Source organism: Girardinichthys multiradiatus, chromosome 9, assembly GCF_021462225.1.
Source record: "Girardinichthys multiradiatus isolate DD_20200921_A chromosome 9, DD_fGirMul_XY1, whole genome shotgun sequence".
NCBI lineage: Eukaryota > Metazoa > Chordata > Actinopteri > Cyprinodontiformes > Goodeidae > Girardinichthys > Girardinichthys multiradiatus.
Genome location: NC_061802.1, coordinates 47,895,699 through 47,918,275, shown reverse-complemented (window position 1 = coordinate 47,918,275; position 22,577 = coordinate 47,895,699). Strand labels below are relative to the sequence as shown.

The following is a 22,577-nucleotide window of genomic DNA, read 5'->3' as shown; positions in this document are numbered from 1 at the left end:
TTCACAGACAAATGTGTAATGGAGGCTGCTTGGCGCATTGAATCCCATCGACTGGATCAGGAGAACTGGTGCAGAGACGCAAAGTGTTTGATGGTATGAAGACTGACTTAGGGAAATTAACGTGGATTACTTGCTGATGTATCCGGCAATTTTACGGGTGAAAGTGGATGGGAATCAGCAGAGATTTGATTCACCGGAGGAATCTGTGTTTTATTAGTTCTTTAGAACAAAACATCAGTGGCACTGTTACTCACTGGGGGAATGCTGTGTTTATTAAGATTTTAGTTCTTTGGCTTCAAGATAGTAGTGTTAATGACTGTGTACTTTACCATACAGAGGATTATAATGTCTTCAGGAGCCACCTCTGATACATGTCTGTTGGTTCTAGGTTGTACTGCCAGAAGGAGGTGAATTGCAGTCCTATTAGCGTTTTTGTCCAAGGATGTACATATTTATTTGGGACATGGGCTGCTGTTGCTGAAGTTTTGGGGCAGGTAGCCTCAACACAGAACCAGTTTGAAGTTTCCTGTAAGTTTGGTTATGGAGAAACTGACCTTAAAGTTTTGTTTGTATTTTGTTTGTGTGATTACTGTATGTTTGCTGGTTTAGCAGTTAATGTGTACGCCTGTTGTTCTTTTAAGCTTAGACTGGATCTGTCTGTATAGTAGTTTGGGTTTTGGTTTATTTAAACCCGGTTTAGTCTTTGTTTACCTTCTGTCTGTGTTATAATGTAAATTGGTCTCACTCCTTCTGTCTTCCTGCAGGTAGGTCATGTTAGATTACGCCTGGTTCCTGTATCCTATGTCCTGGCCCGGTCCTGGTTTCCCTGCCCGGTCTGTGAGTGAGAACAATAAATGTTGGACTTACCTTCATTCATCTGACTCCTGGCATCTCCTTCTCTGCACTTTGGTCCTATCCAAAACACAATCATGACAGACTCAGTGCAGGGAGTGTTTTTTGGGGTACATGTGTCAGCAAATTGAGTTATAGCATAGTATATGGCATCTAACAAACTTCATTTTTGTAGATGGCATGTGAAAGGGGTCAATAACCCTATCAATTCTGAGTCTACAAATTATGTTGTTGAGCAAGTGAGATTAGGTAAGGTAAGGTAAGTTTGTTTATATAGCGCTTTTCAGCAACTAGACACTCAAGGCGCTGTACATACAATACAATCACAAAGCAAATAAACACAGATACAGACACAGAAAAACCCCTAACCCTCAAATGATAAAATCAAACAACAGAGGTAATTTAAAAAAGTAAAATAAAATAAAGAGAACAGAATGATGGACAAGAAAATGAAAAGAAAACTGGACTGAAACGCAACTAATCATGCCTAGATGGCTCAGTCAGGTGAAAAATACCAGGCACATTGTTTAGGCTAGGGTGCCTAGGAAGAGGGCTTCTGGTCAGGATTAATATACCTGGACACTGCATAGTGTAATAGAAAAACTTCCTTACGGACTTCAAGAAAAGTGACTCTCAGCCGGCTCAAAATTCAAAGCGGAAAATGATTATTTTCCTCGTTTGATTACTGCCAGTTTTTACTGTCATAAGGCACATAGGAGGAACAACCCAAGTTGTATTTTTCCACACACAAGCGGATAACCAAAGACTCCCTCAAGGAGTTACGGCAGGAAAATATCTATTCACAAAACTAATATCTCCAAAGAGAAAGAGCAGCGAGCAAACCTGTCTGCACAGAGAACTGATGGATTCGAAAAAAATTGTCCCATCCACAAAAAACCACATCCGACATTCCGGAGCTTAACCCTGACACAGAAATCCTCATTCTACTGGTACGAAATTCAATGGAAAACTCATTGAGTGGCCTATTACGTTGCTTTAAAGCTCTCAACTGTCGACCAATACTTGATTTATCTTCTATAGAAGAAAAAGTCTGTCTAAACTCTTCAACAAAATCCACAAAAGAGCAACCAAAATCTCTGCAATCGGAGAAACGGGCTTCAGCCCAATGTAAAGCCTTGCCTGTTAGTAAACCAATAATGTAAGAAATCTTTATGTCATCATGGGGAAAATAACAAGGAGAACGGTTGAAAACTAGATTACACTGTAGCAAGAACCCCTTACAATTACCCACCTCACCAGAAAACTTTTCTGGGTTTGGGGAGGTGATGTCACGGGAATGCGGAAGTTGTTGAGACTCTGGTGGTGCGGCATTGCCATCTATCTGTATGGCGGAATGAGGATTTAAAGTCTGTTGTAACATGGCGGTTATCTGTTCTAACTGCTGATTTGTTTGTCGTTGTTGCTCTGAAAGGGAACGGAGAGATGAATCATAAAATTGGATCTGATTAGCGTGTTCAGAAAGTGTTCTGCAGAGTGCCTCTGCTGGGTCTGGTTGGCGAGAGTGTTCTGTCATTATGTTTGAAACAGCTCTGACCCACATACAGAAGGACACTCCAGAGAACGAAAATCAGTAAAATGATGTTTATTAAGATACTAATAATCAGGAACGAGAACGGTTAAATCTCCAACTGTATGGAAGGAAAGGGAAGAGAACTGGTGAGACAAGGGACTACAATAAGACGAAAACTAGTGACTACAACTCTGAACTGGGGTGGTGAACGGCTTACTGGTTTGAAGTAGTCAGGTCGCCAGGGGCTGAGGGATCCGGGGTTTAAGTCCATAGAAGCAGTGTTCGTCTTGATGTTTCCTCCTGGTGCTGTTCTGAGGTGGAGCAAAAACCGTGAGGTAATCCAAGTTGAAATGGCTTACGTAGGAGGGTGGACAGGATACGCTTAATGTCCAGATGCAGAGAAACGAAGGAATCAGGATGGCTGCCAGCCAGAACAAAATCCAGTCGAAGACAATAATTCAGGAAGCGAAGTCTGTAGGAAGCCTTTAGACACAGAGTCTTCTGAGGCAGTAATCCAAGAGTCGGGTTTAATAGCCTGCGAAGGAGCATAAACAAGGCTTACAAGGAGCACAAAAAACAAAGCTTAGTCTAGAGGTGGCTGAGTTCGTTACCACTGTAGGCAAACACTCTTGCATCGAAGTGCTGGCAGCCTCCTGCTTAAATCCTCCTCCAAGCAATCAGCAGAACAAGGCGCACCTGTCCACAAGTGCACCTGAGAGCTCCAGCACCATCTGGGAAACTGAACACAATGTTGGAAAGCACAACCTACCACACACATACAAACCAAAACCCCGAGAGATAGAGTCTGAAAGAGAGCACATATAACTGGGGGTTTGAGAGAACAGAGCAGAGACACAAAGAGAACAAAGAAGCACTGATCCAGGAGTACTTTCTATGGGAAGGAAAAGTAAATGTTAATGGATGTAGCTCCTTTAGTCGTTTCACCTAGAAAGAAAGAACAGATAAACTCTGAGCCAGTTTTCAAGGTTAGAGTCTGAAAAAGAGCACATATAATTAGTTACAGTAAAAGCTTAGTCAATTGCTATATCTAGGAGAGAGAAAGGGTTAAACACTGAAAGACAGGGCCAAGTGGATCATCTGTAGAAGTTGAGCATTTAGTTGTTGCCAGCAGAACCTTGGACAATGCCCCTCTCCAGAAAGGTGTCACAAGTAGACACAGAGTCAGGCCAGTTGTAGCTTCTATGAAGAGAAAAGAGAGAGAACATAAAGTTAAAAACTGAAATAACAGCAAATAATGCAAAATTGGAGAGTAGTGTGAGAATGTAGCAAAGAGGGTGAAAGTGGTCCTTATGTCCTCCAGCAGCCTAAGCCTATAGCAGCATAACTACAGAGATAGTTTCAGTTTATTTATTTATATACCCCTTATTTACAACAATGTCGTCTCAAGGCACCCAACAAAGGGTCCGGAACGGTGCGGGGCCTCCGGGGAGGCCAGACCAAACCACCGAGTGCCAGAGCCCGGCCACCCCAGAATGGGCCACCTGTAGGGGCACTAAGTAAAATAATAAACTCAAAAGGTTTGTCCATCTAGAGCCCACTGATGGCCATTGTTGTACTAAAAACCACAGGGATTGGGATACCTCTCTCTGTCAGACTGATTATAACCATTGGAAAAGAGAAGGGGTCATACAGGTAGCAGAAATGGAGGGTGTGTTTGCACCTCAACCATAACTGAGCCGGTTTAGGTTAAACCTGACTCCCCCTTACTCCATCCAACAGGGAGGGAGGAAGGCGGAGGTAAAAATTAAGGAAGATAGCCTAAGCCACTCTAACTATAAGCTTTATCAAAAAGGAAAGTTTTAAGCCTAGCCTTAAAAGTAGACAGGGTGTCTACCTCACGGACCAAAACCGGGAGCTGGTTCTACAGGAGAGGAGCTCGATAACTAAAGGATCTGCCTCCCATTCTACTTCTAGAGACTCTAGGAACCACCAGTAAACCTGCAGTCTGAGAACGAAGTGCTCTGTTAGGAACATATGGAACAATCAGATTTCTGATGTATGATGGAGCTAGATCATTAAGGGCTTTATATGTGAGGAGAATAATTTTAAATTCTATTCTGGATTTAACAGGGAGCCAATGAAGGGAAGCTAAAATAGGAGAAATATGATCTCTCTTTTTAATTTTCATCAGAACTCTTGCTGCAGCATTTTGAATCAGCTGAAGGCTTTTAACTGCATTTTGTGGACATCCTGATAGTAAAGAGTTACAATAGTCCATCCTTGAAGTAACAAATGCATGGACTAGTTTTTCAGCGTCACTCCTGGATAGGATATTTCTAATTTTGGCAATGTGATGAGAGATGAAGGAAGGAAATCCTAGAAACCTGTTTATCATGGGATTTAAATGACATGTCCTGGTCAGAAATAGCACCAAGGTTAAATACTTTATTACCAGAGGTCAATTTAATGCCATCCAGGTTAAGTGATTGACTAAGCAGTTTCTTTTTTAAAGACTCCGGTCCAAAGACAACAACTGATATATTCCACCCTTTCTAAGATAATATTATGATTGACTGTATCAAATGCAGCACTGAGATCTAACAGGACAAGTACAAGCACAAGGCCATTATCTGAGGCCATAAGAATATCATTAGTGACTTTCAGCAGAGCTGTTTCAGTGCTATGATGAGCTCTGAAGCCTGACTGAAACTCTTCAAACAGGTCATTGCTGTGTAAATGCTCACACATTTGATTAACATCTATTTTCTCAAGAATTTTAGATAAGAATGGAATATTGGATATAGGTCTGTAATTTTTCAAGTCATCTCGATCAAGCAAAGGTTTCTTAAGTAAAAGTTTAATTACAGCTACCTTAAATGCCTGTGGTATATATCCATTTACTAAAGATAAATTAATCATACCTAAAATGGGGCTGGTAATCAGAGGGAACACTTCCTTAAATAATTTGGTTGGGATTGGGTCTAACATACAAGTTGAAGGTTTAGATGAAGCTAATATTTCTAATAACTCAGGAAGCTCCACAGGATCAAAACAGTCCAAACCTAAATTAGGTTCTGCAGTTATGTCCAATGTTGTCTCACTTGCTGAGGATGAAGTAATCATCTTTGGGAGTATGTCAAAGATTTTATTTTTAATAGAATCAATTTTATTTAAGAAGAATCTCATGAAGTCCTGACTGGTGAGAGCTAATGGAATGGATGGCTCAACAGAGCTATGACTCTGTGTAAGTTTAGCTACTGTACTAAAGAGAAACCTAGGATTATTCTTGTTCTCTTCTATTAATGATGAGAAATAAGCTGTTCTGGCTTGGCGAAGTGTCTTTTTATACAACAGTAGGCTATTTTTCCAGATTAAGTAAGAATCCTCTAGGTTTGTAGAGCACCGTTTTCTTTCCAATTTTCTAACATGGTGCTTTAAAGTACGCAGATCTAAATTAAACCAAGGAGCATGCCTCCTGTGAATAATTACCTTCTTTTTCAAGGAGGCTGCATTGTCTAATGCATCATGCAATGATGAAGTAACACTATGAACAAGACAATCAATTTGTAAAGAGGCAGAAACAAAATTATTGCCCTCCACTGCGCTTTTCTGTGATAATGAGGAAATTAAAAGTGGAACAGATTCTTTAAAGGTTGTTACAGCATTGTCTGATAATGATCTACTATAATGAAATTTTCTTTCAGGTGAGGAGTACTCAGTTAAATTAAACTCAAAGGTTATTAAAAAATGGTCAGACAGGACAGGGTTATGAGAAAATATTGTTATGTCTTTGCACTCACTGCCATATGTCAGCACAAGGTCCAGAGAATGAAGACAAGGGTGGGTAGGTTTGTTAATGTTTTGTGCAAAGCCAATTGAGTAAAAGATAGCATTAAACGGTATACTTAGGCTATCACTTTCAGTGTCAACATGAATGTTAAAATCCCCCACTATAATAACCTTATCTGTATTTAACACTAAATCAGATAAAAGGTCTGAATACTGATCTAAAAATTGAGAGTAAGGACCCGGTGGACGGTACAAAACAACAAACAGAAGTGGTTTTAGTGCTTTGCAATTTGGATGAGGAAAACTAAGGATTAAATATTCAAAAGAGTTGTAGATATTGATTGGTCTGGGACAAATCGATAACTCAATGTGCTATAAGTGTGTTGCATGCAATGCTTTATTGAAGTTCTGCTGTATAACGCTGTTGAACCCAGAAGCGTTTACTGTTTTATCAACTGAGCGCTGACTCAGTTAAGTTAAAGCAGATTCTTAAAGGCTACGATGTGAGCCACGTGTGTTGCTCATTTTGTTACAGTTCATGGCCTTGCGTTTCATGGAGTTCCCTCTTCGGGGGGTTTTATGACTGTATGCTGAAGAGCTAAGAAGCACCTTGTAATGGAAAATTCTTTTAAAGTGCTCTGATATTCCCTTCACCTCTCACATTTGTTTCTGTGTTGTATCACTCACAGGTGACCTTCCATCTACCTCTCACCTCTGACCTCTGTGTTTGATGAGTGTTCTGTTTTATTTAGCAGATGGACTCTAAATTCACATGCTGGAGAGTTTTATGGTTAACCCTTCCTGAAGTGTATATTTCAAAGGGAGGTAGATGGGTGCCCTCATAAATAACTTTGTTAACTCTGACCCGGGGAGGGTCTAGGGGCCATATTTCTAAAACTCTTTGAAGTTGAGATAACACCCTCATTTTTAGTATAAATACTGTTTGTGATTTCTGTTCGTGGCTCTGTTTAACTGACTTGCTTGGTGACAGAGTCATTCAAACGCTGAATGCCTTTGAATAAAACTTATTAAGACAAAGTCCGGATTTTTTCTTCTTGTGAGTCAACTTCTCTCCACTTTGATAAGAAATTCCACAACAATTTTGGCGTCACGAACAGGATCTAACGTGCCAGAGGAGACCGCAGGAGGGGACACGGACGCCTGGCCAGCCTGAGACGTTGTCCTCAGTCCACCTCCATATTACGGTAGTGGAGTCCGGGTGTCCGCCTGCGGCTTCTGGTCGATTGGATCCGAACTAATTGTCTACAAATATATCTGGGTGAGAAGTTGCTCTGTATGATATAATGTTATTATTTTTATTGCACATTGACCATCATCTCCTAACTAATTAATTAGGTTCCGGAGTTGCGAGAGGGAGGACATCAGCTGAGAGCCCGGTTACCCTGCAAAAGGAATTGCAGGGAGGTTCTTATTGGTAACAATAAGATAAAGCAAAACACAGGGTTTTGCGGGTGGTTTTTAGCAATTTTCTACACCTTATAAAGGAGAAAAGCCAGTCGGCAGACGTGCCGCTGAACAGGTAAATAGAACAAAATGGGTTCCGGAACCTCAAAGGCATCAGGGGTGTCTCCTTCTCCAGACTCTGCAATTTATAAAATAATGAAAGAAAAAGGGGGAGATGATTGTGTTACATGTGCTTTAATTTGGGAGGACAAGTTTGGTTTTCCACAAGGTGGAAGTTTGAGTGTAAATCAGTTGAATAAAATAAAACAGTTGATGGATGGTGATTGGGAGAAAATAAAAAATAAAAAAAGGATTAAAAAACAAGATTTAGATCAGAGAGAAAAATGGGTAAAATGTTGGAATGAATGGATTACGGAGGCTATGCGTAGGGAAAGAAAATCCGAATTGAAACAGATGGCAGGGGGAAAAGATTTGTCCGGGGACGTGGGAAACAGGTATGACAATGCTGGTTGTGCCGTTGATTACCCCACGTTTCCACCTCCATATAGACCTAGTGATGCTTCACCCTCCTGTCTATATCCATCTTTACAGACGGAGTTGCGGGCCCTCCAGATGGCAGACCTCGATCTAGACTCCCGTCCTCCTCCAGCAGCAGGCCAACCAGCAGCGGGCCAACCAGCAAATCTGCCCGCAAGTCAGCCAGGACAACTCGCCAGTCCGCTTCAGTATCAGCCCGTGAGTCAACCCACACATCCACCTGCAGTGCAGGCTGATCTCACTCAGCACAGCGGCCCCAGCGGAGTGGAAGGTGTGATTATGCACCAGCCTACAGATGAGCAGCGACCGGGATCATCAAAGGACAACAAAATACCTTTCCTCTCCTCTCCTGTTAGTTTTCATGAGTTTACATGGCTACGAAGTGGAAGACAACGAGGACAAGATAAAAAAGAGGAAGGAGAGTATCAATGTCCTATGTTGGAAGTAGCCGGAACAAATGAGCCTCAGTTGGTGTTTCGACCGTGGACTGCAGCAGACATCCAAGCCAGTGCCGCGTTACTTCCGGATCCCGTAGGAGACGGAAGAAAGTTTGCTACGGAATTTAAAGCTTTATGCCATGAAATGAGACCCACCGGCACAGAAATTCGCCGGCTCCTTGCAGCAAAAATCAAACCTGGAGATTTAGTTGGTCTGAGATTGCCAGATCCTGCAGTGCGCCTTGGAGAGACAACTGGAGGTGAAAATGGTGATTTAAATCATCGTAATGGGCCATGGTATAATGCCATAGAACATTTGTGCACTGACTTGATCACAAAATTTCCACAGAGGAGTGATTGTGCCGTGCTACAACAAGTTAAACAACGTCCTGATGAGACAGTCGCTGATTTTCTTTACCGGATGGAAGAAGCGTTCAATAAACATTCAGGTATGGAGCGCCCCGCTGACTTTACCGTTTTGGGCCCCTGGGAAAAGATGCTGTGTGGATATATTATGGAAGGACTTCTCCCTGAGATCGCAGCACAAACTAAGACTCTTTATGTTGGTTGGAGACATGGGGTGCGTTTTGAGGAGCTGAAAAGACATGCTTTACACAGCGATGATGTTATCAACGACAGGAAGAAGAAAAAAGCGGACAAAAGAGAGACTGATTTGCATAACGCTGCCTTGACCCTGTATTACAGTACAAATCAACGTGGTTCTTTTCCTCGAGGACGAGGCCGGGGACGCCGGGGCAGAGGTCGGGGAAGGGGACAGTGGTCCCGCTCTGATGCTTGCCATAAATGTGGAAAGTTGGGACACTGGAGGAATGAATGTCCAGAGAAACTGCAGCAGCCGGACACCGGTAACTGACGGGGGGAGGACGGGACCCTGGATCTGGCTGTCATTCGCATTGAGGAGGGGTCTCTTAAGGAGCGTGAGGTTTCACAAACACACACACAGTTGCATAAAAATACTGATTCACATAGGTTGCTTACAGAGGCCATATTACACTTAGAAGGTGCCTCCGTAGTTTTACCAGGCACATATCTCCATACACAGAACCCTGCTTTTAAAAGAATGCCTATGTTTTCTATGATGGTGATGGATGAAGAAATTTCTTTTGTTGTAGATTCAGGAGCGACACACTCTGTTTTATCAGCTAAATGTATCAAAGAGCAGCCAAAACTGAGTGGTCGTTATGTTCATTCTGTCTCTGCTTCAGGTGAAACAGTTAGGGAAAGTTTTTCTGTTCCTCTAAAGTGTTGCACTCCACAGGGAGTGCAGTTAAAACATTCTTTTTTGGTGTCTCCTTTGTGTCCCTTGAATTTGATGGGTAGAGATTTGATGTGCAGATTAAATATTGCTATTATTTCAAACCCTGATGGACTGACAGTTCACACTCAGAAGGACTTTGACTATGACTACACTGCAGTACATTGGGCCCCAGATCAACCCTTATATGCATATCAGTGGAAGCTTCCAGTTGGTCCTGTACCTCAACATTTTGTCACATTGGCAGTGAATGCTGTGACACCTGATAGTGAGATAATGAGTGCAGATGATCTGCATTGTACTTCACATGTATCTGAAGGACCTGATTTTGATTATGAGGACAGTTGGTACAAAATTACAAATGAGAGAGTGTACCTCTCTGACATGTACTGGAATGATCACACAGCAGCTTTATCTGTGACTTTAACCTCTGAACAGCTGCATTTTTTTCAAGTTTCTGGTTCGGTGCCGCATGTATCATTGGCCAAGTCTGAAAATATGGAATGGAAGGATGTGGGGTTTTTTGTTAGACGTTGTCTCCTTGCCACGGATTGGAGGGAGACAGATGTCCCATATGTGTTTGTGTCTCCTTCTCAAAATGCTTTTAAAAGACATTGTCCCACTGTTGTTTCCTGTAATCGTACAGTGCAACTGATTTCACATTCACATCTGTTTTTAGCTACGGCTTCTTCTGCGGATGCAGATCTTGAAGAGCTGCCTGATTCATTGTGGGCTGCTCACAAATATGATGTTGGTCTTATTACAGATTGTGAGCCAGTTGTTGTTACTCCTAAATCAAACTACAGGCCATGTCAGAAACAATACTTATTGAAGAAGGAAGCTTTGGAGGGAATTCGTCCCGTTTTTGATTCCCTCCTTAAAGCTGGGGTAATTGTACCCTGTCCAAATTCACCTGTGAGAACACCGTTGTTCCCTGTAAAAAAAATTAGGCCCCCTGGAGAGCCTGACGAATGGAGATTTGTCATGGACCTTCAGGCTGTCAACCAGTCTGTTGTGGCCCGGGCACCATCAGTTCCGAACCCTTCTACGATTCTGTCACAAATTCCACCAGAAGCTAAATATTTTTCAGTGATAGACCTGGCAAATGCATTTTTTTCGGTCCCTGTACATAAGGACAGTCAGTATTGGTTTGCTTTTGAGTTTGATGGGAAGCCATATTGTTTTACTCGTCTTTGTCAGGGCTACACAGAGAGTCCAACTATTTTTAACACAGCTCTGAAGGACTCTTTGGCTGATTTGACTCTGTCTCCTGGAACTGTCCTTACACAGTATGTTGATGATTTATTATTATCAGCAGGATCAGAGGATCAGTGTAGGAAAGACACCTTGAAACTGCTTCAACATCTTCATAAGAAGGGTCACAAAGTTTCACGATCTAAAATGCAGTTTGTACAGAAAGAAGTGACATTTCTTGGTCATGTTCTCTCACATAAAAGCAGAAAACTGTCCCCTCAGCGCATTGAAGCTGTTCTGAAAATCCCAAAACCTGTCACCAAGAAACAAATGATGTCATTTTTGGGTATGACAGGTTATTGCAGAGCTCACATTCTGAATTACTCTGAGCTGGAAGCGCCTTTGGCCAGTTTAATATATGGGAGGAGCTTGGCAGCTGCAGACAAGATTAAATGGACAGATGAGGCAGAATTGGCTTTCAATGATTTAAAAACAGCCCTGTCTTCTGCGCCTGCATTGGCTTTACCAAACTCTGACAAGCCATTTATTCAAATGGTGGATGAAAAATCTGGTTTCATGTCATCTGTGTTGTTGCAATCCCATGGTGATAAATTGCGACCTGTGGCTTATTATTCCAGTAAGCTTGATGCAGTTGCAGCTGGGCTGCCTGGTTGTTTGCGAGCTGTTGCTGCAGCTGAGAAAGCCGTGTTGGCATCACGTGACGTTGTTGGATATAATCCATTGACAGTTTTTGTTCCACATTCTGTTTCCATCATCCTCCTGGAACAAAAGACGTCTCATCTATCAGCAGCAAGGTGGTTGAGGTATTCTTCAATATTATTGGACATGCCCAACATTACAATTAAACGTTGTAACACTTTAAATCCAGCCACACTACTGCCTACTGAGGAGGATGGTGAAAGTCATGACTGCGCAGCTGTCTTAAATGTTGTTTGTACCCCTCGTCCTGACTTGCAAGACACCCCTTTGACTAACCCTGATCTTATCTTGTATGTAGATGGGTCTTCCTCCCGTTCTGCAGTGGGTCTGAACCAAGTAGGATTTGCAGTGTGCTCTGACTCAGCTGTTTTGCGCTCAGGTCCTTTGCCAGCGCATTACTCAGCTCAAACAGCTGAATTAATTGCTTTGACTGAAGCTTGCAAGTTGGCAGAAGGAAAGACTGTGACTATTTACACAGACTCAAGATATTGTTTCGGAGTGGTGCATGATTTCGGGGCCTTGTGGAAACATCGCTCCTTTTTGAAATCAGATGGAAAACCTATTTTGAATGCTAGACAAGTGTCTGATCTTTTGGATGCTATTATGTTACCCGCACGTTTGGCTGTGGTTAAGTGTGCTGCGCACACAGGACAGTCTGATTTTGTTTCTAGGGGTAATGCAGCCGCGGACTCGGCAGCAAAAACCGCAGCTTTGAGGCCTTTCTCCTCAGATGAATCTTTTCTTTCTCTGACTGATCCGCAAGGTGTCACTGTTCCTGAAATGCAATCTTTTGCTACTTCACAGGAAAAAGAAAAATGGCGAAGAGCTGGGTGTATCTTTAACAGCAGTTCTGGCTGGCATGTTTCTGATGGTAGACCATGCCTGCCTAAACATTTTTTTCCCTGGTTTGCTAAATGGACGCATGGTTTGGATCATGTGTCCAAAGGGGGAATGCTGGATATGGTTAAAAAATACTGGTATACAAATGGGTTTTCAGTGGTAGCTGAAAATTATTGTAAAAGATGTTTGATCTGTGCTTCTCACAACCCCTCGAGGGTTCCTGCACAATCACAGGCGGCACATCCACCTCCACGGTTCCCATTTCAGCATTTGATGATGGATTTCATTGAATTGACACCTGCTGAAGGGAAGAAATATTGTTTAGTGGTCGTGGACATGTTTTCTAAATATGTTGAAGCGTTTCCAACAAAACACGCAGACAGCAGTGCTGTAGCGAAGTCTTTGTTGACAGAGATTCTTCCCCGTTGGGGGGTCCCAGAGGTGATTTCCAGTGATAACGGGACACATTTTGTCAACAAAGCTTTGCAAGAAATTAGTAAGCTTCTAGGTTTCCAGTTGAAGACACATTGTGCTTACCACCCACAATCAGGTGGAGCAGTAGAACGAGAAAATGGAACAATAAAAAATAAGTTGGCTAAATGCTGTGAAGAAACAGGTTTGTCCTGGCCGAAAGCGCTCCCTCTGGTTCTTATGTATATGCGGATGAGAAATAGATCCAGAGCTAATTTGAGTCCTTTTGAAATCCTTTTTGGGAGACCTGCAAATACAGGGGGAAGACCGAGTACTAACCTAAGCACACTAACAACTGCTCATTTTGAACATTCCATGTTGGAATATTGTAAGGTTCTGTCACGTTCTCTTTCTCTCTCCCATCAGACGGTGAAAGCTGCCTTACCCCCAGTAGCTGACAGACCCCTGCACCAGTTTCAGCCAGGACAGTGGGTGCTGATTAGAGATGCCAGGAGACGTCACTGGAGAGACAAGCGGTGGAGAGGTCCGTTTCAAATTCTGCTGGTGACTCACACTGCCGTAAAGGTCCAGGAACGTGACACCTGGGTCCATTTTACGCACTGCAAGGTGTTCACTGGAACACCACCCGAGCAGCATCCTGGTTCTGAACCTCCTACCTAGAGGAGCTTCCAACGACCGCCCACCTGTACCAGACTGGTAACAGGGCAGCTTGAAGCGCAGAAGCCACTCAGGAGAGGCAGCAGGATTTTTTTTATTATTATAATTTTTTTTTTAGTTGTTTATAATTTGTTTTCTTTGAGAAAAAACTGTTTGCTTTCAGTACCAGAAGAAAGGACATTCCACTTCAAGGTCACGATGCAGTTAAGTGGACGATGGTCTGTTCTGATGCTAATGATTGGTATTTCAAGTATTTTTATAACTCTTGTGTTCATTTGGGAAAAGGTACAGCAAAGACAATGTAAGGCTAATTTGAGGAATTGTGCTAATAATACCCATCAGCTGATTCGAAGAGAGATCCATCACTTTTCTGACTACTATGATCATGCTGATAATGTCTGGTGGCAACTGATGCATCAAACCGTGAGGAAGATAAGAAATGATAGTTGCTATGTTTGTTGTTTGATTCCACATGCTATTAATGATCAACCATTTTTGGTACCAGTTCCTATTGATACTGCTTATACTCTAGCTACTTTCTTTCCAGATAACCAGTTGGTGGAGGTCATTTTTCCTTGGGTGAGGAATTATGCGGTACGGAAAAGCAGAAATGTTGGTAAATTTTCTAGTGAGACTAATTTAACGTGTGCGTCTACAGGAACTCTTTATAGATTTCGGGGTAATAGAAATCCAATTAAAGATCCAGATATTTGTATTGCTCAGGAGGAAAGCACACCTTATTTCCTTGGAAAGACGGTGGGTTGTAAAACTATTATACCAGTTTCATGTGCCTTGATCCACAGTAATACATCTAGACCTTGTCCTGTCAGAACTGATCCGTATACTATTTCAGAATCTTTGGCTCCAGATCCTTTTGTGTTAACTCTTAATCTTACAGCCTTACCGAATGGAAGTCAATTGTATGGCATGGCAGGTAAATTAACCAGGGTTCTTGTTACTTTTCCTAGTAGAGATGGGTTCTCGTGCCCTAAGAACATGGTTTGGATGTGTGGAAACAGATCATATCTGTATCTGCCTGCTAATTGGTCTGGAGTATGTTATCTAGCTCATTTACTACCTACAGTCACAACTTATGATTCACTCAGCCCATTATTAGAGAGGAAGACAATGCTCAAACGGCAAAAGAGAGCTAGGATCCCACATTGGAAAGGGATTTTGGGTACAATTTTTCCTAATTATGGTGCTGCTAACGCCGCCCATAGGATTAATGAGTTGTCAGTTGAGTTAGAAAATCTTACTGCTTTATCTGAGGAAGGTTTTACTGTTCTGACTACGGAGCAGCAGGCTATAAGAACTATGAGTTTGCAAAATAGAATGGCTTTGGATTATCTGTTAGCTGAGAGGGGTGGTGTTTGTCATTTAATTGGGGAACAATGTTGCACTTTTATTCCCGATGTGTCTAAGAACATGACGAATATCCATGATAAGTTTGAGGACTTGCTGACGACCCAACAGAAGGAGAATATGAGTTCCTCTTGGACTCCTTGGTCTTGGTTCTTTACTGGTGGATGGACATCTTGGTTAGTAAAGATTGGAGTGATTCTTTTATGTTTCTTTTTGATTTTGGTGTTTCTTTCATGTTGTATTATTCCAATGGTTAGGGGACTGGTGATGAGACTGGTACGTTTTTCTATGTTGCCTGTTGATAAGGATGTGAACTTAATTTCTGTTTGTCATGATTGTGATGATTCTGCATTTGCGGTGGCAGATGGTATGGATACCGATGGATTTTATGTTGCTTAAGATGCTTTAATGATGTGCTAACTCTAAAGTGTTTAGGGAGTTATTACTGATGTTCAGCATTTTAGTGGTATATATAGAGATTTGGAGTTTTTTTATTTTTTTTTAGTGTTGTTATCCTTATTGTTTTAGCTTTGTTTTGGTTGTAATTTGAGAACAGTTGATCTTAGAGGAAGCCATGAAATAACACATGTATTTGTTATGTATTCTTTTCGTTTATTAGTTTTACTTTGATTATGAGCTTGGGTGCTGGTTTTGTAAAATTTTCTTTTAGTTTTGTGATTATCTTGTAATCAGAAGAAAGGAGTGTAATGGAAAATTCTTTTAAAGTGCTCTGATATTCCCTTCACCTCTCACATTTGTTTCTGTGTTGTATCACTCACAGGTGACCTTCCATCTACCTCTCACCTCTGACCTCTGTGTTTGATGAGTGTTCTGTTTTATTTAGCAGATGGACTCTAAATTCACATGCTGGAGAGTTTTATGGTTAACCCTTCCTGAAGTGTATATTTCAAAGGGAGGTAGATGGGTGCCCTCATAAATAACTTTGTTAACTCTGACCCGGGGAGGGTCTAGGGGCCATATTTCTAAAACTCTTTGAAGTTGAGATAACACCCTCATTTTTAGTATAAATACTGTTTGTGATTTCTGTTCGTGGCTCTGTTTAACTGACTTGCTTGGTGACAGAGTCATTCAAACGCTGAATGCCTTTGAATAAAACTTATTAAGACAAAGTCCGGATTTTTTCTTCTTGTGAGTCAACTTCTCTCCACTTTGATAAGAAATTCCACAACAACCTGAAGGGGCTTTTTGTGGAACTCATTGAGCCCATCGTTTATGTTCGTCTTTCCAAGTTAATCCAGATTGTTGTGTTATTTTAATTTGTCCATAAACTGCTGGTTTGATCTCCTTCTACCCTCCAACACATATCCTTATTTTGGTTGATAGTATACCTCTTTTTGTAGAGTAGTGCATGCTTAATTACGTGAACGTTGTTGTACCAGAATAGTTTGATTGTAAAAGGGACTATTGGTTTAATACATTTTGACATAAATAAAGAGACGGCGTTTATGTGTTTATTTTGTGTAAGAGGTCAAAATAAGGTTAATGTTCCACCATTCGGTCAAACAGTTAATAACTTAGTGACATTTGGCATGGTAATGGTTAATAATGATCAATTATTAATGATAATTAACTAATTGTAATCATTAAGTGCTGTAAGCCCAATAACCACACCACCAGAGTGCACCTCTGATCTTTATTCGTGAGAAATGATATTTGGTTAGAGTTTATTTCTTCTGAATCAAGATTTTTAATAATATTTTTGATAAATATTTATAATCAATAATCATAAATCTTACATACAGCACATGTTCCACTGCTTTCTTATCCACAGAGATCACAGGAGCTACCTGATATTTTTGTGTTACAGAGATATCGACATGTCCAAACATGTCATTGACTAGAATGCAGGTACACGTGTTTTGGAACAGCCTGGCCCCTTCGGTTGCCATCTATGAACTTAGGAGAGCCCTTCAGGAAGGAGCACTCAAACATGGACCAAACACAGTTAAGTTCATTGAACGCCACTTTCATGTGGACGATGGCCTCATTAGTGTTCCCTCTTCCTGCCAAGCTCTTACTGCAAAATGCATCACATGAACTTACTGCTCTCATTGACTCCGGCTGTGAACGAGACCTCAATGACAGTAAGCTAGTGGAAAAGTTGGGAATAAAGACTGAGGAACTTTCTATTCCTTTAAGAGCCACAGCTTTAGATGGGAAGGAGTTGCCCTGTATTACCCGCCGCACCAGACCGCTGCTGCTAATCCTTTCTGGTAACCACAGGGAGGCTAACTCCTCTCTCACACATCTATTGTTTTGGGTTTTAGTTGGTTAAGCCAACATAATCCTCACCTTGTTTGGACTAACTCTACTATTCAATCCTGGACATCTCATTGTCACTCTACCTGTTTGCAGTCCGCTATGCTTCCAACTCCTACGCCGGCGTCTCCTGAAGAGGCGGACCCTTGTGACTTATCCGGCGTACCAGCAGAATATCATGATCTGAGCCGTGTATTCAGCAAACAAGAAGCACTATTACTTCCTCCACACTGTCCCTATGACTGCGCCATCGACCTGCTTTCAGGAGGAGATCTTGAATGATCCTTTCAGTATAAAAACAAATCAGTTTGGCTCTGCATTGGTTGAACCATGAACTGAGGTATGGGGCCAGTCAGTTCAGCACTTGGCACAAACTGATTGTATCATTAAACAGTGAGTGATTTTAAAATGAAGACATCAATAAAAGAAGCAAATGGATGTCCAAGTTCTTTTAACAATGCAAGTGTTGGACCACTTGTTTGCTGAGTATTGGATTATCTGCCCGTTGTTGGACGTCACTGTGCCCCTCCAATGGCATCGGCCATTTTGTACCCAGGACAGCCCGCTCCTACATATCCCATCAAGCATTGCGACTGATATGACTGGGCGTCCCCAGTCTGACGTCACAGGATGCTATATAGGAGGCGCTCATGTTTGAAAAACTGCCTTCCGCTGGAAATCAGATCCAGGATCGAAGAGCGTCACTTTAAGAGAAGAACTCTGTGAAGAGTTTCATTCATTCTCTCTCGTTGGACAACGAACTATTCATAACTGAAGTCTGTGGACTAAGAAGGCCACAGAGTTCACTTTTGCCGATCGAAGACGTGAGTTAACACGTAACTGGAGACATGGAGCTTCGGAGAGACGAACCGCTACCGTGTTTTATTTTCAAGTCGACTTTGATGGTCAGATCATATTTTTCCTTTTTGTCAAGAAGACCGAAGGACAAAGACTGACCGGTCCCCTGAAGTTAATTGTGGACGCACAATTAACTCAACCCCACGTTTCCTCGCTCGAATTCCCTCGCTCAGGAAGAAGACGACACAAGTAAAACCCATTTATCTTTTTTATTTCTTTATCAGAAGGCCTGGGCAGGGTCAGAGGTTGTAGAAGCGATCAGAATCGCTGGTTAGGATCTCATGTGTTCTGAATAATATGTGCATGTAACCTTGCTTGTTGAAACTTTGATGTGTTATGTAATATCGGGATCCGCCGTGTTCCCCAGAGCTGTCTGTGTTTACTATCTGAACGCAGGTGCGTTGCAAAACTGGACTGTTAAAACGACCTCATGGTAAAATTCTCCATTTTACCTTTGTCTTCAATCTCACTGTGCTAGCTTGCCGCCAAAAGTTATCAATCCTTTGTTTCAGGAGTAAAGGGGGGAAGTTTTATGATCAGAAGATCATAAAAGACACTCTAAGCTGCGCTCCAAACCCCCACCAGTCATCACCACACCCCCTTTTCATATCCTCTCCTTTCCCCTGTTGTGCCATAAACTGCTGGTTGACTCAATACATACCCACTACCGTTTGTTGATTTTGCTTATTTAGATGTGTTTACCCCTGTGTATGTAGAATTTTGCATGTTGAGTAGGTGAAAATTAATAAATATTCACATAGATAAAGAGAGAGCGTTTGGTGTTTCATTGTGTGCAAAAAGTGATGTGTCAGTCGAAATAAGGTTCAAGTTCCACACGTTTCGGCAGAAACGGTCAATTAAACAGTGACATCTCCGGCAATAGTTATTAACTATTACGGAGTATTTAACAGTTGTAATTGTCAGATTATGATTTGTAATTATAATTATTGATCAAGATTATTCAATCAATAATCATACTCCCAACATATGGCGTCCCTTTGACGGGCCTTAAAAAGACAGACATCAAATCACTGTTGCACAGAATGAACGAACAGTTGTGATCCCCGTTAACTAGACGTTATTGGGAGACTTGAGTTTCGCACAGAACGTTTGTGAATTAGGGGATTTCGATTAGGTTGTGCTCAGTTCTACTGCAAAGGATAACATTAGCTTTCAGAGGTGTTTGTTGTGGATGCAAGGTGAAAGTTGGTTTAACTTGTGGAAAAGTTAAAGTTAATTTCCAGTCGCCAGCCTGCTTCTGCAGCTGTAAAAACCAGCGCTGATAAGCAGCAGACCTGCCCCAGTGGCCACTGAGCGTAATTACAGTTGTGACCAACATTCTCCCAGTCAGTTAGAGAACAACACCTACATCTGGTGGCCATTTAATAGATTACAGATTGCAGCTGGATTTCCCAAACCGCAGACCTGCACTCAGTACCATCTGGTGGTCACTAGTGCAAATTGCATTTCCTACGTTGATATTTTTATTTATTTATCACTCAATTCATTAACACAGGCAGATTATTCCATCACTTATGATCAAAAGGGCAAAACTTAAAGTTGAAAGTTGAAGTTACAGATCATTCATTACCACTTTTGAGAAATTCTAAGCATTTTTGCTGGGTTTTTAGTGTGTGAAGCATGTTTTGACCTGACTCATAAAACTAACTTAGTTGTTTAACAGGAAGGTAGGTGATTCATATTAGAGAACACTAACATTTATTTGAAGCTAAGAACAGCATTGAATGTTTAGTTTCGTTTCCCATTTTAAAAATTTTATTTTGAACTTGGTTTCTGGGTTATTTCAAAAAAAAAATTCTTTCCCTTTTTCCTTTTTTTTTGCATGTTTGCTTGATTAACCCCATTAAAGCATAGACTTGGGTAAGCCACAGTTTGAACGGTCAAACCTGTGTGCCCATTTTAAGCAAACCCATACACCTGGAAGAGACAGGTATGAATCAGACAGCTAGCTGAATAGCTTAGCCTGTTGTGTGCAGCTAATTAAGTTTAGCAATCCCTAATCACTGAACAGCTTAGCCTGTTGTGTGCAGCTAATTAAGTTTAGCAATCCATAATCACTGAACAGCTTAGCCTGTTGTGTGCAGCTAATTAAGCTTAGCAATCCGTAATCACTGAACAGCTTAGCCTGTTGTGTGCAGCTAATTAAGTTTAGCAATCCCTAATCACTGAACAGCTTAGCCTGTTGTGTGCAGCTAATTAAGTTTAGCAATCCCTAATCACTGAACAGCTTAGCCTGTTGTGTGCAGCTAATTAAGTTTAGCAATCCTTAATCACTGAATAGCTTAGCCTGTTGAATTGCTGCTAATTTCTTTAGTGGTGGTTCATAAATAAACAGTTTGTGTGTTTGCATTGTGCATTTTGGGCCAAAGATGGAGGGAACATCCCAGACTGCAGCTGGAGATGTGTGTATGGTGGAGGACCCCATAGGAATGCAGGCACAAGAGGTGATAGGGTCATTGATTCTGCTGTCCCCCGAGGAGCGTAAAGGCCTCAATGATTATGGCATTGAGCAATGTGAAGCCAGGATTCAGGAGTTGCTCCAAGTCATTAGAAACCCACCGAAGGACAGACGGGTCTCAGATGTGTTAGGACAGCTCACTCTGTTGTATCAGCGAAGGTTAATGTTGGAAGTTGACCAGCGCGTTAAACTGCAGTTCGAGCTGAATGATACGTTGCAGACGGTGGATGTCCTTCGAGGGGAAATAACAGAAGTGGGAAATAGATTAGAAGCAATAGAGGGTAGCCATGCCACCCCGCCCCCCCTGGAAGAATGGGGGGACGAACCAAAACCCACCTCACAGGTTGAAACCTTTGGAGGTGAGCCACACCTGCGAAACCCTGAGAGAACCTGCAGGTCAGATCTGGAGGATGTAGAAGCTGCTCTCCAGAGATTACCTTTCCAGGCTCATGGGGTTCCCCAGACATCCACCGAGAACGGGGATAAGTAGTCAGAATAGGTTCAGTGGTGCGGTGCCCCGCCCCACTGCAATCAGCAGCCATGAACGGTACCTAGCTGGGGACCCAGCAGGTGTAAATAGTTCACGGTTCAGATGCGAGCAGCCGTCAAACGTGACTCGCAGTACGGTCCTCTACGATCCCTCACCTCCGCCACGGCGACAGGAGTGCCGCCCCTGGGATTCAGGTAGCTCCTACCGCCCTCAACCGCTGCCCAGGACCCGAGTCCGGGAAGCACAGGGCCCACAGTTATACCGGGAGCAGCCTCCACTGCCTCCTCCGAGGATGAGGCGTGATGCACCGATACCCTCTGAGTGCAACCGGAGTGAACTCTCCGATGATGACTCAGATGGGCCAGGACCAATCCCTGAAAGTGGATTGCGCACCCGCCAGCTTGAGTCCCTTGCTAAAGACATAGAGCGTTTCGACCCTAATAAGGCAGAATCAAACATTGATGATTACCTTAGGGAAGTGGAACGCTGTCTTCTAGATTTGTACTGCCCATCAGCACGGGAGAAACTGAAGCTCATCTGGAAGACAACGTCCAGGAGCATCCATGTTTTCATGGAGAGCCTGACACCCGCAGTCCGAGACCGTTATTCAACCCTTTGCGAAGCTTTAAGGGAAGAATATTCTGTGTACACGGACCGGGCCTCAGCCACACTTGGGGCTTTCACGATCCAGCAAAAGAAAAGCGAAGCACCCAGGGAGTATTACCGGCGCTTGAGAGCCGTTTACTTCCAAGGACGCAATGCGCCAGGCATTGAGGAGGAACATGCTTTTAAATCCCTGTTCCTCCAAAACCTTCATGAAAGTGTGCGATACGAGGTTACTATGTATTGCAGAACCAAGGCCATGAGCATGCAAGAGATCCGCAAATATGCTCAGATGGCGTGGGAAACACGTGCTCGCCCGACCAAGGGATCGGAGAGCGAGGCTAGGGTTTTACGGGTCCAAACTGACAGAAACAGCCTCGTGTTAGAAGGTCAGGAAATACCTCCAGCAGTAACCCACGCCAAGAACCGGTTCAGGGAACAACGTAGGGTTAGTCCGCAGGACCGGGGGGGTGGCAATGAACGGTACCCAAAGCCTGGTAAATCTGATAACCCTAGGTCCAACAGGCGCCCTGACTACCAAGCGAGGCCGAAAGGTAAGACTGATGGAAAGGGGTGGGACCGACCTGCAGAGGGAATTATGGGGAGAGAGATTAAGGAGGCCCTACGCAAGATGGTAACAGAAGCGGTGCGTGAGGCCACCGCACCACCACCACCTTCAAAACGCGAAACCAACCACCTGGATAAACCAGATCCGAAAACCCCGTCAGCGTGACTAGGCATAGATTCCGCCTCCACGGCAACCAGAGTTTATCTGGTCGGGTGGGGAGGAAAACCTGAGAAACCTCAAGTACCCCTTGAGACCTCGTCAGGGAAAACACCCCGGACTCCCT

General features: G+C 42.7%; 2 protein-coding genes across 3 annotated transcripts; both read left to right on the top strand.

Moving 5' to 3' along the window:
* The first annotated feature begins 7,841 nt into the window (after nucleotides 1-7,841).
* On the top strand, nucleotides 7,842-13,551 carry LOC124874434. 2 transcript variants are annotated; one of them, XM_047375779.1, is made up of 2 exons: nucleotides 7,842-9,466; nucleotides 13,400-13,551. In XM_047375779.1, exon 1 carries the CDS (start codon nucleotides 7,871-7,873, stop codon nucleotides 9,404-9,406), a length of 1,536 nt encoding a protein of 511 aa, XP_047231735.1. In that variant the 5' UTR covers nucleotides 7,842-7,870; the 3' UTR covers nucleotides 9,407-9,466; nucleotides 13,400-13,551. The 2 variants fall into 2 exon arrangements, with proteins under 2 accessions (XP_047231735.1, XP_047231736.1); XM_047375780.1 differs by having other exon boundaries at nucleotides 7,842-9,470.
* Nucleotides 9,712-13,654, top strand: LOC124874432. Its single transcript, XM_047375778.1, has one exon. It carries the CDS (start codon nucleotides 9,866-9,868, stop codon nucleotides 13,652-13,654), a length of 3,789 nt encoding a protein of 1,262 aa, XP_047231734.1. The 5' UTR covers nucleotides 9,712-9,865.
* Nucleotides 13,655-22,577: the final 8,923 nt, after the last annotated feature.

What these genes read in the sequence shown, in the direction of transcription:
- LOC124874432 (XM_047375778.1), top strand. Translation starts at nt 9,866, where the DNA reads ATGGGTAGAGATTTGATGTGCAGATTAAATATTGCTATTATTTCAAAC.
- LOC124874434 (XM_047375779.1), top strand. Translation starts at nt 7,871, where the DNA reads ATGGATGGTGATTGGGAGAAAATAAAAAATAAAAAAAGGATTAAAAAA.